This window comes from Etheostoma cragini, chromosome 7, assembly GCF_013103735.1.
Source record: "Etheostoma cragini isolate CJK2018 chromosome 7, CSU_Ecrag_1.0, whole genome shotgun sequence".
Lineage (NCBI taxonomy): Eukaryota > Metazoa > Chordata > Actinopteri > Perciformes > Percidae > Etheostoma > Etheostoma cragini.
Window position 1 is genome coordinate 17,758,626 of NC_048413.1, and position 17,873 is coordinate 17,776,498.

Here is a 17,873-nt window from a genome sequence, read left to right on the forward strand (position 1 = left end):
TATGTGTGTGTTATGTGTGTTTTTTTATAATACTGGCCAGGAAGGGAAATTAGATACTTATAAAATTACTGTACCTCAAGTACCCAGGCAACTGCAAAAGCACAATGCTTTGCAGAATAGGCTTTTAAGAACATGAAGTGATTTCATTAAATATTGCTCATTGTGAGTTTAATCTAGCCACCGTTATGTTACCAGCTACTGCTTACAGGTTAGTGATTTGATAATGTTTTAAGGCTTAAAGGAAACATCATTGACCATGAATAACTACAGTTGTGCTCATAAGTTTACATGTCCATGCTTACGTTGACTAAAAAGAGGAATAAAAAAATCCTGTTTTGGAAATTCATCTTAATACCTTAATTAAAAAATGAGATAAAATCCAACCTTTAAGGACATAAATTTTCTTTGTGAATGAATAATGTATTGTAAATAAATAAATGTTCTTCCTTAAAATACATGTTAAATTCCCATAGAGGCAGGCAGATTTTTATTATTAAAGGCCAGTTATTTCATTCGTCCAGGATACTACGCATCCGGATAAAATTCCCTTGGCCTTTGGAATTAAAATAGCCCCATGTCATCACATACCCTTCACCATACCTAGAGATTGGCATGGGATACTTTCCATAAAATCATCTCTTTATGCAAATCAAACCGGCTATTAATCTTACTAACTGTAAATGTTGGACTTTGGATCAGGACGGTCTTCAGAACTCTGAACACTGTCTAATTAATTGCATTTCACCTGGCATCTCAGGTACAAATCATTGCTAAGATTCCACTAGAGGTTGCATCTATAAAATAAAAACAGCTTTTTATGGTAGTTTGGAATACATTGTCATTCCATAGGTTTACAGAATGAGAACCGGCATGTATGGAGCACACTAAAGGGAATCAGGGAGCCAATTTGTGGTTTTTCCTTCCAATCATAAAGTAACAGGAAATGAGCGTGACAGCTTAGCAATCGGAAGCAGAAAGTTTTACCCCTCTCGTTGTTGTTGTTTTTTTTGGTGCAAAACTTTCCGAAGACTCACCTGGAATGCACTGCCATGACCAGTCAGTTCTTCTTAGTGGGTGTGAGATAAACAAGCTGGCTTGTTTTGACAGAGCTGAATATAGACCTTTACTCCTACTGACATGCTGCATTGGCTTGCTTGTCCATTAGTTGCTTATGACATGCATGCATAATTCACAGTGGACTGGTGTATAGCCTTTCTGCCTGTGCTATATTCTGTGCACCGCACCGCTGTTGAATGAGACACCCAGCCGAGTCAGACCAAAGATTATGTTGATGCGCACCACGCTGAGGATGAAATAGGATGGCTTTTTGTCTCGACACAAACAGAACCAAATTATAGACTCGGATCTGACCTGCCATAATGGTTGAGTTTTTCCTTTTGCTTGTTTGTTTTACTCTGTCATTGTTTAGTGACATCAGACCATACTCTTTAAAATACTCAAACAAAGAGATGCAATGTAACCTCACCGGCAGACTCAAAAGTAATATACAGGATCTTCTGTGTCTCACATCTGGGAGAGGATTTGACAAAGGGCAGGATATGTTTTTGAGTGTGGCATGTTTTTTGCTATTATTTCTCCATGTTCAGGGAACATGTAGTAAAAACAAGCTAGATGTATTGCTATACATACAGCACACAGTCTTGGCAGTCTGAAAAGCTATATCTCTTTCTAAGTTGCTGCTTCCTGTTTACAGAGCCAACTTTGATCACCAGTCCAGCAGGTCATCTGGACGTAACCGTAGGTGAGAGCATTGTGCTGCCCTGCCAAGTGTCTCATGACCCCACGCTGGACCTCAAGTTCACCTGGTTCTTCAATGAGCAGTTAATCCACTTTGGAAGCCACTGGGCGTATTTTGAAAAAGTTGGTGGGGTAAGTCTTTAAGTCCTTTGTGTCTATGTGTCTCCAGGGTAAGACATGAAGAAAATATGATATGTTGTAGCCATAAAGTCACATATGAGCATCCCCTTCAGATCCCAGTCATAACCGTGTGCTTCAGAAATTATATACACACAAGTTGCGTTGTTAAAATTACCTTTGAACTTTTCAGTTTGACAGAACTACAATTAAAGCACCAGATTATTGTAGTGGCCAAGTAACATTTCTGAGAAAAAAAAACACTTACTTTAATATCTTCTTGGCGCTCTGTTTCCACTTGAACATGGGGAGTCTATGCTTACTACTTAAAAAAGCTTTCAGCATCTGAAGACAGGCTTAATGGAAAGCCAAATGTGAATAGTTACACTCTTTATAATACTCAAAGTGTATTTCTCTACATCAACAATTTCTATTTTAAATGAAACAGTGCACGTCTTTTCATGTCCTGCTTGTTATTACCACAGAAAGCATAGCATAGGTTCTGGCAGGTCACGGAGTCAAGCTATTATATCAGCTCATAGCTGAAAGTCCCTAGGCAGGCACACCAGCTGCTGGCTCAGCTGATTCCCTCTTTTGATTGGATTTCCAAATAGCGCGCTCTATTTAAACTCCTTTTCCCAGCCTACTTCCTCCATCTCTGCTAGCACCTGCAACCCATCTCCACCCCAGCTTCTTATTTGAAATTCATGTTGTCTGACTTAATCAATGTCGTGTCTCTGTCATGGCTGTTGCCCTGTTCTGTACCCTATGGGGTACTGTACTGCTGCTTTCCCTGCTTAAGGCTTTACATACATGCACATTGAGGGGCAGTGAGGTGTGCTCTCCCTGCTTCATGCTTTACATGTATGCACATGGAAGTACAGGTATAGGCGCCTGAACAGAGCCCTACCGCCAAATACAAATTGCTGATTAATTAATGTATTTTGACGAAGTGTATTTTGACAAACTCCTTTATTGAAAAAAGTGGAAACCAAGGATTCATTATGCAATGCTCAGCCATGCATTACATTTTCTCATTCAACAACAAATCATTTTTTTCTTTTAATTAGGAAAAGCTAATATGAGGTCTTGGCTTCTTAATCACCTCTTCTTCTCTACTGCATTTGGCACGATAACAACAAAAAGAGCAATTCATTTAACCACTTGACTACTCCGCACCAAACCCATTCTGACATATTGTGGCAGAGAAACTATTGACATGTTGATGGTGGATGGTAATATTATTTAAACTTTCCTAAATGTTGTGAGCAAAACAATTTGTCAGGTATTTTTTCTTTTGGTGCAGACTATGATATGCTTTTCACTATTGATAGGGTCAGCTGTTAACTAATGGGGATTAGAGATTGTAACATACAATAGCAGTGAGTCCTTGACTTGTAAATAAGTAACTGCTTGAAGATTGCTGTACTGCTCCCCTAAATGTATAAATCCCAGTATTTGATTTTACTTTTTATGCCCTCTTTAATACGTTTTCAAACTAGGATATATAATATTTTATGTTAGGATTTCTGTAACAAAGAGAAGAAATAAGCCTCTTTGATCCAACAGTGAGTAAACTGAAGTATCGGTTGTATTAGTTTTAAGTAGCAGAGTGAGTCATACCTTAATACCTTGTGATAGTATACCTTGAACAAATATCAAGCAACAAGCTCACCGATTATGACATTATGGCTCGAAATGTGAAACAAATTTGGCACAGTTATTTATTACTGTTCAGGCTAATGTATTTTTCAAATTTACTTTTGAAATGAGGAGTACTAACAGTTAAAACCCCTGCAAAAACATAATTTAAATCTGCTCGTAGAGAATATACTGTGTCCTGCAAGTGTCAAACAATATGAAAATTGTTGGACTCCGGCAATGTTAACATCCTGTTTTGTTGGGTTTATAACATTCTGCAACTCCAAATATAGACATGCTCCTTACATGGTGTATGGCTAATTGTTACTGCCAGAGCAGCATGAACAATACTGCAATGATTGTGATTGATAAATTATGGGACTCATGGTGTCTGTCAAGGAAGAAATTGTCCATCTGGAATTGAAAGCCTTTTTAAGCACATGGTGTCGAAGAAACTGAAATATACTTTCCAATGGGAATTAAATGCAAAATATGTTTGGTCTGATATGCGCTTAAATTACTTAAGATAAAAGGGAGGCAAAAAAGCTGACTGAGGGATGCATTGGCAAACCCCAGCGAAACACAGTCAGGATTTTCAGTATTGCATATGAATATGCATAATCAGAATGTTACTGGACATGATTGTATTTTGCTCAACACCCCCGTAAGTCAACCTTAACGTAAAGCAAGTACACTGCCTTGTACAGACGTGACCTGCAATGGACAGAGAATGTGGTTTACCTTTTTATTCTATGTCTTAAAGCCACATGATATATCATTACTGTTTTTTTAGCTTATATATATATATATATATATATATATATTTATAGAGAGAGAGAGAGAGAGAGAGAGAGAGAGAGAGAGAGAGAGAGAGATAGAGAGATAGAGACAGAGAGTTTAAATAATGAATGACTTGCAGAACTTTTTTATTTCTGTAAAATGTCCCTGATTATACATCAAAGTAATTATCCAGTCTCATACTGCTTCATAGTCCCTTACTTTCATAGATAAGACATCAACTTAACATTATCTCTAACTTGAAGAACTTCAAAGCTAATAATGCATTTGGCACTGAAATGTTCAATCAGAGGGAATAAAAGGGATAGAGCTGAAAGAAGCTTTTTAATTCCACACAAAGAGCTGTCCTCATAAGTGATCACGAAAAAGCTTCACTCATTTATTTGGTGCGTCCCTGGACTTGTCTTGTACCTTTCTCTTCCATTATGTACTACACTAAAATGCTAAAAAAAATCACTGTGACATTGCACTTCTTTCTGCAGTCCTTTTAGTTTGTTGTACAACATTTTACTGTATTTTACTCTTTTTGTCATCTTTTTTTTCCGAAATTGTGCACTGACAGCGCTCAGCTGGAGACATCATGATCCGGAACATTCAACTGAGGCATGCTGGGAAATATACATGTGCCGTTCAGACCAAGGTGGACAGTGTGTCTATTGCCACTGATGTGGTAGTCAGAGGTAAGGATGCCCCTCAAACTCCATTTAAAAAAAGAATCAAACCTTGAAGTCAGATTTGTTGTTTTGCATGAAGACGTTATGGCAAAGCCCCAGTATGTACTTGTTACCACTGTACCCACATTTAGCATAGCTATTGCTACTACAAACCCTCTACTCTTAAGAATGTCACTCTCTTTCATAGTAAATATGAGCAAAGCAAAAAGCGAAACAAACAAAGTTTCTCAATACCTCTAAGATTCCACTTTGCCCTCCCAGTGGTTCCCATTGGTCTACATTGACCCGTCACAGGTAGCATATGTCCAGGTAACATATTTCCAGGAATTGCGGATTTTTGAATGTCCCTTACAATATCCTTAGATTCTTTCATTTGTTCAAGTGTTTTAGAATTTGTTTTCAGAATTTTAGCAAACAGAAGATAATTAGGTGTTTTCTTCTTTCCTATGATGATCTTTTTTATTTCCTAAATTAGAGTACAATAAACTGCACTTCTGAAAACATAAAATTGTTGTTATTTTTCTTTTTGATTAATTTGTTCTTTGCTGCCACTAGTGTAACAAACATTGTGTTTGGACTCTCTAATCAGTTTCATCTGTTCTAATTATGGCCCACCCACTCAGTCTCTCCATTCTTCTGCCTCTTGTCTGTATTAATCTCTACAGTAAAAATCATCCTGTGTGAGTGAACTGTGACTAATTATCCTTCCAGGTCCCCCAGGCCCCCCTGTGGACTGTCAGGTAACTGATATGACAGAGACCACTGCTTCTCTGTCCTGGGGACCCGGGATGGACAACCACAGCCCCATCATCAGCTACACCATCCAGGCCAGAACGCCCTTCTCTTTGGGATGGCAAGCTGTAACCACCGGTAAGCTGCTTTCATCTGACAGTCTGAGTGTAGGTCGTATGAATGTGTTAGTAGATAAAAGAGCGAGGGGGAGAGGCTGTTCTCCTTTTCAAGCACCACACTTGAATGGGACGGTAAATAACACATCACCAGCTTGGCTAACTTTCAGTGTCACATCTTGCAGGGTTTTGATGAAAGGTTATTTCTGTGGTGTTTCTCAGTTCCAGAGCTGCTCATGGGAAAGCAGCTGTCATCCACTGTCATTGACTTGAGTCCCTGGGTGGAGTACGAGTTCAGAGTCCTGGCAACCAACAGCATAGGAACAGGAGAGCCCAGCAAACCCTCCAAAAAGGCCCGCACCAAAGAAATGCGTATGTATCAGAAGCTCCTTACATTTCCTCTGCTGTCAACAGATACACAATCTGTTTAAAAATTATACCCATTATTAAAGAGACAGCAATTAGATCCCTTCAAAGAACTGTATTGTACCAGTGAATTTTAAAGAATTCTCTGCTTTTCTCAGGGGCACACAACACATGAACGGATGAAATACACAATAAATATGTTGATGCCCGGTAGCTTCAGTCAGACAGTTTGTGTGTGCGTGCGTGTGTGTGAGTGTGTGCAGAGAGGGAAAAACAAGTCCCTAAAATGACAGTCGCATAGAAAATACATAAATAAATATGGTATCGTTGGTTCAGAACCAACATCAACCCAAATCGTGTCAAAGGAGTGGCTTAAAATCTTTTTAAATTAAAATGTTCCCAGGGAAACACCCACCTCAAATGTGTGTATAAGTAACCATACATATAGAGTTGTTATGTATAACTGCAGGTACATGCACCTACATAAACATATGCATAGATCAGATATACTCTAACATACATTTATATGGATAAACTAAAAAATCATCAAGCAATATATGGTTTAAGAATAACCAACTTTTAAAAAGACCCTCGAAACGAATGCAGGGCTTACGGCTTCTAATGTGTTTGGATTTGAAGTCGTATCCACTGTGCTGCACATCAAAGTTAAGGTTTTGTGGAGTACGACTGCACAAGTGCATTGTATAAAAGTGATGTACTTGAGTTGGTTGGGTCTGAAGACTAGAAGTTTGAATAGGAAAAACATCTGTAGGTGGAGTTAGAAATATGTGAGCTTACCAGACATCTGTAGCCCACTCATCATCTCTGCTTGAGGCTAGCAGCTTGAGACTAGATTAGCTGCCAGTACACACTTGAATTTCTGACTGAACTGTCTGCATTCGTGTTGGATTGTGTGTAATGTAGGTGAAAGGTTTTGACAAGGAAGAAGACTGCATGGAATAAAATAGACCTTTTATCAATCTTGAGTCTGACAGTGTTAGATCAGTGCCATGTTAAATAGGCGGAGTACTCTTTAAAGTATAATTGTTGGACATGTGCAGTACTTCTATCTCTTGAATGTAATGCGTCTAATATAATGGTGAGCAACAGAATACTCCATATTGTCAATTCCAATCACAGATACTTTATTATACAAACTGGTACTTCTAACACTGTGGTTGATCTGTTAGTTCCCAGGGTGACTCCGGCCAGAGTGAACGGTGGTGGTGGAGGACGTTCAGAGCTGGTCATCACGTGGGAGGTAAATTTGTATTCACATATGATGATACATATGATTCATGTGAATTTATTTGTATTCATTTGCTACATTCAAATGCACAATTGTAATGGTTTTAATTAAAAACACATACATGTATGATGTAAACCTGTTTGTATGTTTTCAACTTCCCAATTACTTTTAATGTGAAGTTGAAGAAGTATAAAGCACGACTATAGCTCTTTTTGGATAGTTCCATTTTATTTGTCCTCCGTTTAAAACCACTTAGTCAGACGGAGTAATAAGTTCATGCAACGCTTGCAAGTACAGTACCACCCTCAGCACAATTCCACTTAGGTGCTCTAATACGAACATAACTGCATGACTTTTAGGTATTAATATCTTTTAAATCAGTCATCTTGAGTCATCCCTCTGACTCATATCTCCTTAGCCTGTTCCTGAGGAGCTGCAGAGCGGTCCGGGCTTTGGCTATGTGGTGGCTTTCCGCCCACTCGGGGCGCAGGGCTGGATGCAGGCTGCTGTCACGTCCCCGGATGCCTCTAGATATGTCTTCAAGAATGAGAGCATCCCTCCCTTCTCCCCTTACCAAGTCAAAGTGGGGGTTTACAACAACAGAGGAGAAGGCCCTTTTAGTCCAGTGACCACCATCTTCTCAGCAGAGGAAGGTGTGTTCTATTACAACTGTACAGCGAAGTACATGTTAGCTTAACTCTGGGAAAGTACAACATTTGATCTGTGCCATTGATCACCTATGAAATGAAGTCTTATTTTTACCTCTTTTTGTCATGATTTCAGTTTTTTATAAACACCCAGTGCCACAATGCTGTGCATGAATAAGTAGACTAACAAGCACACACTTGTCAATGTCAAATAACTGTCATTGAAAGTGGACACTGGAAAGTGGATTGAGTCTAAAATCCTGTTTCCAAACACCTTGAAAGGCTGAGAACACTTTTTCTCACCTAGATTGATGTGGTCATACAGTACATGAAAGCAAAACATTTCTGCCAAGAATGAAAGAAATAATTTAATAATTAAAAAAATATATATATAAAATAATAATTTTTTCTCATTGTTTTTTTTTTGTCTGAGCTCTTCTCACTGGTTTGCGCGGGCTGGGCTCAAATGGAATAAGATGAATTTGGCAAAGCAATTTGGTGACAGTTGTTTGGTTGTTTGCTGCTGATGAGCACTGTGAATCTAACCCTGATCGAACCACACCCACACAGTTTGATGAGGTGGATCAGATAAGTTTGTGACGGCTTAACTCTTAATGATAACAGTGTTTTGTTTTTTTTAGCAAAATTTAAGTTGTTGCACATTTATTCTTGAATAGTTAATGTAACAGAGAAATAGTTCAGATTTGGCCACAAATTTTCAGGGGCTGTAACATTGTATTCAGTGGACTATCCAGGACTTAATGTTGGAGCACTCAATCCTCCTCACACAGTTATGTGGATAAATTGGATGTAGCTAGAGTAGATTTGATAACTCATTCGGTATACGTGGGTGTAGTGAATCTGTTACTCCATCCGTGTCCTGACTGTCCTGTGTGCTTCAGAGCCCAGCAGAGCTCCAGGGAGGCTGAGGGCAAAGAGTGTGTCAGCATCCGAGGTAGAGGTCACCTGGAAGCCGCTGGCCTGGAGCAACAACCGCAGACGCATCTTGGGCTACGAGGTCAAACCTACACATGCCCACACAATAGGAGTCATACAAATGTAGTGGACAGTGCCAACAGCTAGTGCTATTATATCTTGGATAACAGTGTGATGACCTTTTTGTATTAGTGTCTATATAATTATTCATTCATGAAGCAAACTGGCAGTGTATGATGAGCATGATGAAGACCTCCGGGATTAATGCCCACAATAGTGCAGTTACAGATGGAACTATTACGTTACAAATCAGATGTAAGCTTATAAAGTATAATCGGTGTATTTGTTTTGTGGTTGTAGTTGCAGTACTGGGGTGAGAGGACTAAACAGGACACAGCCAGTGTGATCAGGACAGTAGGGAATAAAACGTCAGTACTCATCAGAGATCTGGAGGGCAGAAGCACATATCACATGTCTCTGCGGGCCTATAACAGTGCTGGAGTGGGTCCACAGAGCATCATAGTCAATGTCACAACCAAGAAACCACGTAAGGACTGTGTCTTTTTTTGTGCATGCTTTTCCTGTGTTGTTTTTCCTTCTCGCTAATGGTGCGTGGTCCTTTGATATGTATTTCATTTCAGCAATAATGTTTCAACAATTAGAGTGAAAGTAGGGAATATTCCCCTCGCAAGTGCACCTCAAAGGTACCATGTGGAGGATCCCCCAGTTTACCCGCAGTAGCTAGAACTCCCGAGGTTTAACTCCCGACCGGGGGACCCTTGTTGCATATCATAAGCCCTCTCAATCCCCACATTTGGAGTCTTACTAAAAAGGATAGTGTGAAATTGAGGGACATCAAGTAGCACTTGATAGACATGGCAAATCTTTGATGTAAATTGCAGTTTAATCTACGGTGGCACTGTGCAATTTAACATGCAGGTCTTGCTGGAAAATGATGAGATGTTTCCTGCTGAGAGATTTCCCATAAACGTTAGTTAAATTCTCTTTGTATTGTTTCACTCTTTCTTTCCTATATGTCACCTGCTTGTCAATTAACATATACATACAGTACATGTGCGTCCTTGTGTTCGTGCTTGCAGAGCATGAGATTTAAACAAAACGGGCCCACTCATCAAAATAGTTCTCCATGGAGCCACTAGTGTTTAAAGATGTCACAGTGATCTGACAGATGAGCAGCACCTTATGTTCATATATGTTAATAATGTACATTATTTTCACAGTTTTAATATATATGTTACACACTCACATCTGTCTTCTTCACTCTCCCCAACCACCCCCTCACCAACTGCTGTACACTCACTCTTACACACATACTCCTAGAGTCTCTGCTCACTCCTAACAGCGGGATGATAAACTGATAATGAGAAATCTCCTTCATGCTGAGTTGGTTCTTGACTTTACTGTTCATTGACCGTATGGCTTGTTGTTTTTCTCCCTCCTCTTCCCCTCCTCCTCCCACTCTTCTCGTCCTCCTCCCACTCTTCTCGTCCTCCTCCAGCACCCAGTCAAGCCCCGGTCAAAATCATGTGGGACACTTCCAACTCCAAGGTCATCCTGAGGTGGGACCAAGTGCATGCTCTGGAGAATGAGTCAGAAGTCACAGGATATAAGGTAAGGAGTGGAGAGTGTTTCACCTCTACAGAGTGCTTGAACTAGAATGGCAAGAGCTCTGATGAGTGAATGTTTTTATAGATTTTAACATAAAAGAGAATGTTTGCTCCATTGACTTGGGTTTATTTATGAATTCACATATTTTGCTAACTAAGTAACGAAGCTAAATTAAACTGCTCACAGTAGAGTTACTGCATTTACATTTGGAACGGCAGCCAGCCATGTTCTAACTATTTCAAACTGAAGTAATGAAGGTGTGATGTGTATTCATTTAATATTAAATTCTCCACAAATCCCTAGCCCCTTTAAAATATAAAAAAACAATCCCCCGATCACGACAACACATGCACCCTATTACCTTCAGCTACATCATTTCTGATTGTTTCTTAAAAGTGGGGTCATTGTAGGACATGTATACCTGTTACCAGTAGATTGATTGTTATCTTCCCAGATGGTGGCCTTTGACTTGTTGTAGCAGCCTTGTACGCATAATAGTTATTTTAATGATATTGCATTTCAGGTTATGAATCCTTCTGTTGTGCCATTAGGCTTATCAATCTAAAAAATAAAGGTCAGACATTAATTTGCAGCCTCCTACGTCTACATTCCCCTTATCTGTGCTGCACCCTCTCTTCTGGTCCACCCCAGGCACGTGCAGATATCTACAGTAAGATTCATCCTTGTTAGTTTCAGAGGCAACGCATTGCATCTCACACAGCTGTCTGAAAGAAACACAAACTACAACTCCGATTGTCTTGTCAATGCATCAACAAGGACACCTTAAAACCATTCATACTGATGCATTGAATCTGGAGTGGCTTCATCATCTTTACTTTTTTTGCTTCCTGCAGGTGATGTACAGCCAGGACAAAAACAGCCGTCCCAGTGTGGTGGAGACCAACACCACCTCCTTGGAGTTGTCACTGCCGGTCAACCAGGACTACGTTATCCAGATTAAACCCTTCAGTGAGGGAGGGGAAGGCAGCAGCAGCCGCCAGATTACCATCCCAAAGATAGCAGGTGAGACAGAAAATGTCTGTCTTTGTTTGTGAGACAACACTGCAAAAACAGATGCATTCAGTTGAGCCTGTTTTGAGTCCCATGCAAATCTATCTGCAAACACCCATTCACTGGTGATTTTGGCATATGAGGAATTATTTAGCTTCCACTCCTCTTCAACTTCTTTTGTCTACCTCTCCCTAAATTGAGAGATCAATGGCTGAGTGTGCACTGCAAACACAACAATGTTCTGTGGCTGCACTGCATTATGGTTTTCAGACTGATAAATATGTATCTCTGGCTCTTCTATGAGGTATTCTTTCCCTATTAAATGTTGGTGCAAAATAGTAAGTCTTCCATAAGCCTTTTCTCTTTGAAGCTAATGAACATTGTGTTTACAGTTGTCTTAGCTGTATAAATACAGTCTCCTATTCACCGATTGAGAAATATGTATCATTAAACTAAATGGGTTCAGACATGCAAATAATATTGGCAGTTGCTGGTTCTTTAAAGGTGTATTTTTCCTTTCAACCCAATGTTTGCAGTCTAGTTCTTTGAAAGACATAATTGAGCACAGCGTACCAGTGCCATCTAGTGACATAGTTATGTACTCACACCACCCTGTAGTTCTTCATAGCTGAATGCATTTTATCATTGGCTGTATTTTTTGCTGCCATAGTTAAAGTTAATTTGATTTGTTTGTGTATTTCAGGCTTCATAGCCACGGGAGCAGCCCCAGAGTCTTCTTCATTTCCCTTGGTCAACCTTGCAGCATTAATCCTCACAGCCAGGACTGTACTATGACAAACATCTGCATCCACCAGGCACTACAGTTGCTTATTAAGAAGAGAAACAGCTGGTCAGAGACAACAAGAGACTGACAGCCACATTTCCACCTGCTCCCTCCTTTACTGTGTCTTTTCTCTTCTTTTTTCTACAAAGATCTCTTTGTGAGGATTTTTTTCCCTCCACCTTTTAAAAGGAGTTGAAAGGAACTGGCTTTTTCAGTAGTTGCTTTTCTGGAAGTGAAAGGACACCGTGACTCAACAGCAGTCTCTTTGAAGATGTTTCTTTCTTTGCTCCCTTCTGACCAGTGGATGTTCTCATATGGTTTTAAGCTTGAAGGCCCAGTGGTGTGTGATGCACAATGTATTTTCTGTGAGACCGCGCAGGTTTGGTTAAACGGATATTGTATGTACCTCTGGACCTTTCATGGATGCTGGGATTAGATCTTGGGATGAAGGAGACCTTATATAACTCATTGTAATGTGAGTGAAGTCATATTTTAAAATTGTTTTCCCTCTTCACTTTGGGAAACCTGCTGCACTGTCTAAGAAGAAAAACCAACTCTCATCCCTGCCAAGCTAAGCCTCATTGCTTGATGACAAACCAACCATTTGGGACCTTTGTAATTTTGCCATGCTTTTATGTTACTCCACATTACATCGAAACCTCATGAGTTGCCATGAAACTGACTTTAACCAAAGGTATTGAGCCAACAAGGTTCAGTTCCACCTGTTGTATCATTGTGAAAAAATGCAGTGTGTACACCCTCTATATGGCTTCCGTTGTAAACAGCAGACTTGTTTTGATTAATTGATGTCTTACCTTCCTCCCTCACCCATTATAAGTGTGTAACAAAGGCCTGCTGAGCCACATTGTTGTACACTGTATGTATGAAATCCTCAGGTCCCAAATGAGCCTTAAGTCTTATGATTATTATCCATGTTGTTATTATTCAAGAGTTTTATTTTTTGTCCTTTGTTTATCCAAATTTTATTTCAGCTCACTCATACTGTAATTTATGAATAACTGACCTTTCTGTACGCTGTATGGATTCTTCACATTTGTTACTCTTTAGATCATATTCTTTGGGCCAGAAACATGCCTTTCTCCTATGTCTTTCATAATGAGCATTGTAATACAGTACAAGTGGCAGTAATTACTGACTTTTCTATCATAGCTTATTACAAAGTAGGGGTGGTACTTTACTGTCAGCTGCTGTTTGGCATGGGATTGGTCAGTGTACTTTACTGTGTTGCTAAGGATGTCTGAATGGATCAACCTGCTTTTAATAAACCTAATGCCATTTTCCTCATTTATTTGATGTTGCAAGAGGCCAAAAAAGGCAGAAAAGCCGTACCTCATCAGGCCATGCTAGGTGATATAAAGTTCTTATGGTCTGACTAGCACACAGCAAGTAGTCATTAACATAAGAATAAACTCAGTTTCATTCATTTGACCTACAGGTCACACTTTAAAAAGGGGTTACAGTTGAAGCAGAAAATGAACATGAAACTACATAAAGTATACTCACTTTCAGTTTGTATTACTGCACCTAAACCTCAATAACTTAAACTTACATTACATGGTCTGATTTGGTTTAAATAATTGTGATAATAGGTCAACAAAGTGCAATCTTAAGCAAATAATAGTTACATAACTACATGTGGAAGATATTGTTAAAGCATTCAGTTTGGGGTGCAAAAACACTTGAAACTTTGCAGTCCCGACTTTAACCAATTATATCCTGTAGCTGTATTCCAGACCTGTGTTTCAGCCCATTTCTCTTCACAATAACTGATTCAATCCTTTGTGAAGTATGGGGTTTCTTGGATGAAGTGCACACTTAAGGTCATGCTTCAGTATTCCGTTCAATTAAAGATCAGGACATGACAATTTCAGAATGTAAATTTTAAACCCTTCAGGACCTTTGGTTGAAAATGTATTTCTGTGCTTGGGGCCACACTGTGTCTTAACACCTGTTCTACCTACATGGCTGGTCCCGATCGATAATTTGAGAACAGATGTTCATAAGTGCAATCAATATCTGCACATCTGTACCTGTAAACTGTGAGTTATTTGTTGTATCCTTGGGATGTGTTTGATCTAGTGATCTTTACACATCATTAAAATATTGTTTATGTTATTTTTAAATACAGATTGTGTATACATCTGTATGATTCAAATTTTTTCTCTTAGCTGAGAAATGACTACAGCATCTTAACTGCGGCTTGCAAACACTTTAAATTCAGCAAAACTGCAGTTGAGCAAAAATTGCATAATACACTTGACAGCTTTAGTGTATAAATACATTGCTTTTCTTTAACAACCCTGAAACCAAATGCACTTGGTACAGAAAAACCTAGAAATATAACAAATATGTATTCAGCATTAACTTTTCATGCTTGACAACTACAGTAGCTGCAGTACATTTAAGGGCCTACTGGACAAGTATACAGCAGCTATAATAAGACAAACAGCTGATGTGAAAGGGGTCAAACAGAAAGATTCCCTTCTCACCTTGTTCTCTTTTTCTCTGTTCTTTATTCATTTCAAATGACTGCAAGTACAATGTATAGCAAAGACACGGCACCAAGCAATGGAGAGCAGCGGAGCAAAGGAGATGATGCTGCTGAGGAGGAGGAGGGCTCTAGAGAGGAGAGAGCTAGGCTAAAGTGTCAGCCGGAGGTCGTCCTATCAGATGTCAACACCAGGTGCCACAGCCAAGTGTCTCTGATGAATTGGTCTGGTACTTGTCAGGCTTCCACGGACTGGCCTTTTCTGGAAAGAGGAAGGTTTGATCCAAGGGTGATTTGGATCATTTTGCCTCTTAGAGAAGAACGGCGAGAAGGCTTTCAGCTGGGTATGCTCAATGTTTTTGCAAAGCGCTCTTCTTTTTGGTAACTGGTGCCCCCTAGTGTACTTCATGCCCATGTCAATTAACTACTTTACATCTTCACAATCCACCAAACGGCATCAAACATACAGTACACAAAATGCATGGCTGCATTGTTTTTTTCTTCACCAGATGCATAATTGATCATCACTTTAGAGGATTTGGAACCAAAATATGAAATACAATGGGAATAACACTACACATGTGAATGTTGACAGGAGAAGTTCAGTGTCTGAAAGCCAAAGGTATACCTCAGTAAAACCCTCATAAACCTGACATAATGTTTTCTCAATTGAATGAATTTGCTGCTGCATGTATGGCTTATTATGAAACATGTGCCTTTTGCAAGAAGGACAGGTATTTTCCAGGTAAAGTTAAAGACACCATAATTAAAGGTAACCCTTGCCATTTAAAGTTTATGCATTTGACTTTCTTGCACCTCTGTAATCAAAAGTAGCTTGTTCATACAAATATTTTCATAGAAAATCAGAGTTTGTACAATTTGACTGCTACCTTAATGAGCACACTACAGCACGTGCCTTTGGCATCCCACCAACATTCATGTACCAAATCCCACAAGACTACAATTCCAAAGATTCTGCTCCTACGGTCTATTTTATTTATAACACTGTTCTTTGCTTAAAAGAGTAATGGAAGGGCTGTGATGCATAATACCATTTCTGCAAATAGTGGTAAAAGATAAACAGAATGTGTTGTACAATAAAAAAGCCATGAGAAAATATCAGTTACCACAACTGAATGTAGGCATGACAGGCCTACTTCATTTTTCTGTAAAGGGGGGTTCAATTAAAAGTAAAGCAAAATGTAAGAACACTACCAGTGGCTTAAAGGAGATGAAACTGGAGCCACTGTGCTGTCATTGCATCTTGGGATTACCAAAAGAAGTGTAAGGTGTGCTTGATATTTCTGATAAATACTCTTAATTTCTCATAAGGAAGCTGAATTTCCTTTGTTTTTTTTGTTTGTTTTACTTGTCAGACCTCAGATTCGACTTCAAATTATGAATACTTACAAAAGTAAATACAGCCTTTATATCTTGATCATCACGAGCCATCTGTCCTAGAGTTAATATTCATATTATTTAATTACAGTCTAATAATGCAAGAAATTATCATGCAAACATTATCTCAAATACTAGTTGTACTGATGCAGCAGCCCATTCTGTGACTTGAACAAGGGTGTGAGTCTACTCTAAGTACTGACTACACAAGTGGTATTATATGCAGCTGGATTCTGAAAGCATATCTAAAGGCTGGGAAAGGAAACTGGGCTGATTCTGAAACACCAGCATGCTCAGAAACTACATCACCACCATTTGAATAAATACGACAGGTACACTGTGTGTTCGCAGCTCCTAATATCCAGACACATACACAGTCCATTCTCTAACAGTCCATGGATCAAAGTCCATCATGATGCAGCAACTGACACACCATGGTCAAATACATTTTACAGAAGTCAAATCTTTCAGGCGAGACAGATAGAGGGAAGTATAGTGATCAGACAAGCTTCGAAAAATTGAACGAGCACCACCAGAGGACCTTGTTGGCTCTACATGATCCGTTCTGCTCAGAGATTCCTCATCAGTCAATGTGAAGGGGGTGGGACAAAGCTCATTTGTTCATTAGACAGGCTATGCAAGAGTGAAAACTAAAAGCAGGATTTGCTCTGCTCTTGCTAAACCCTGCTTCACTGGATCCTCTAACAGTATTGGAGCTAGATGTATTGGATTAATTTACTTATTACATGTAAGCACACACACACACACACACACAGTAGGTTTTTACAGCAGTTTTTTTAACACACAGCAGGGATCTAATGATTTCTTGCTTTTCAGTACAGCAGCACAGACACGTAAACGACACTCCTAGGTGCATGACCCTTTCTTTTCCATTTTACAAATGATACTTTCTGCGTGAGACGGGTACCCACATGGCCTTGGGTCATTCCACAGTGTGAATGAGTGCACAGACTCCCTTAGACGTTTGAGGAATACTTAAGCAAGTGGCTTGAATACAGAGGCTTGAGAGGTTTGCAGGGAATTTAGTTGGATTCGGATTGTTTCTCTTTAGTTGTTCCAGATGTTTGGAATTCTGGTGGCATATTGTCCACCAATCAAGTACCATGCGTGTTAAAGTTTTTTTTTGTAGCCAGCCAAATCACTCTGCTGAACATGAATGATTTGAATAGTGAAATGTTTGAATAAAAATAAAAGAATGTCAAAAGAGTCTTGTTTCAGCTTTTTCTGTCTGTGTTTGTGTGTGTGAACGTGAACGAAAGGCTCCATTTGAGCACCACTGGCAGTAGTCTCTCAGTAGGGATGGTGGATGGCTATTTCAGGTCTGGCACTGACACTTTCGGTCCAAAGGGGGGCGATCTTGTCTCAGGAAATCAGGACTGCAGGTAAAGAAAGAAGAGATAGTCAACCCTAAATCCCTTAATCTCAAAGTAGGGGTTGTGGGCTAAATCCTGGCCAGATATGATTGCTTGAAGTCAACATGGCAGCCG

The 17,873-nt window shown here is 39.5% G+C and overlaps 2 protein-coding genes across 12 annotated transcripts in view; one reads left to right on the forward strand and one right to left on the reverse strand.

Moving 5' to 3' along the window:
- Window positions 1–17,873, forward strand: part of cntn3a.1 (contactin 3a, tandem duplicate 1) — a 90,457-nt gene that overhangs the window by 64,026 nt on the left and 8,558 nt on the right. The window contains exons 13-23 of one of the 2 annotated variants that reach the window (XR_004657403.1): window positions 1,715–1,890; window positions 4,877–4,994; window positions 5,700–5,858; window positions 6,059–6,208; window positions 7,393–7,463; window positions 7,870–8,104; window positions 9,001–9,116; window positions 9,395–9,581; window positions 10,554–10,666; window positions 11,518–11,686; window positions 12,378–13,094. Coding sequence is in view for 1 of the 2 variants with exons in the window: in XM_034877824.1 (XP_034733715.1) it covers window positions 1,715–1,890; window positions 4,877–4,994; window positions 5,700–5,858; window positions 6,059–6,208; window positions 7,393–7,463; window positions 7,870–8,104; window positions 9,001–9,116; window positions 9,395–9,581; window positions 10,554–10,666; window positions 11,518–11,686; window positions 12,378–12,469 (1,586 nt within the window). In the remaining variant the exon portion in view is untranslated. Of the gene's footprint in view, window positions 1–1,714; window positions 1,891–4,876; window positions 4,995–5,699; window positions 5,859–6,058; window positions 6,209–7,392; window positions 7,464–7,869; window positions 8,105–9,000; window positions 9,117–9,394; window positions 9,582–10,553; window positions 10,667–11,517; window positions 11,687–12,377; window positions 13,764–17,873 lie in introns of those variants that run through there. The other variant, XM_034877824.1, reaches the window with a different exon arrangement.
- The window catches only part of si:dkey-178k16.1 (band 4.1-like protein 1), a 36,785-nt gene continuing 33,880 nt past the window's right edge, over window positions 14,969–17,873 (reverse strand). For all 10 annotated transcript variants that reach the window (XM_034877818.1, XM_034877817.1, XM_034877816.1 and 7 more), the window contains one exon: window positions 14,969–17,762. In XM_034877818.1, the coding sequence (XP_034733709.1) occupies window positions 17,757–17,762 (6 nt within the window). In that variant the 3' untranslated portion in view covers window positions 14,969–17,756. The remainder of the gene's footprint in view (window positions 17,763–17,873) is intronic.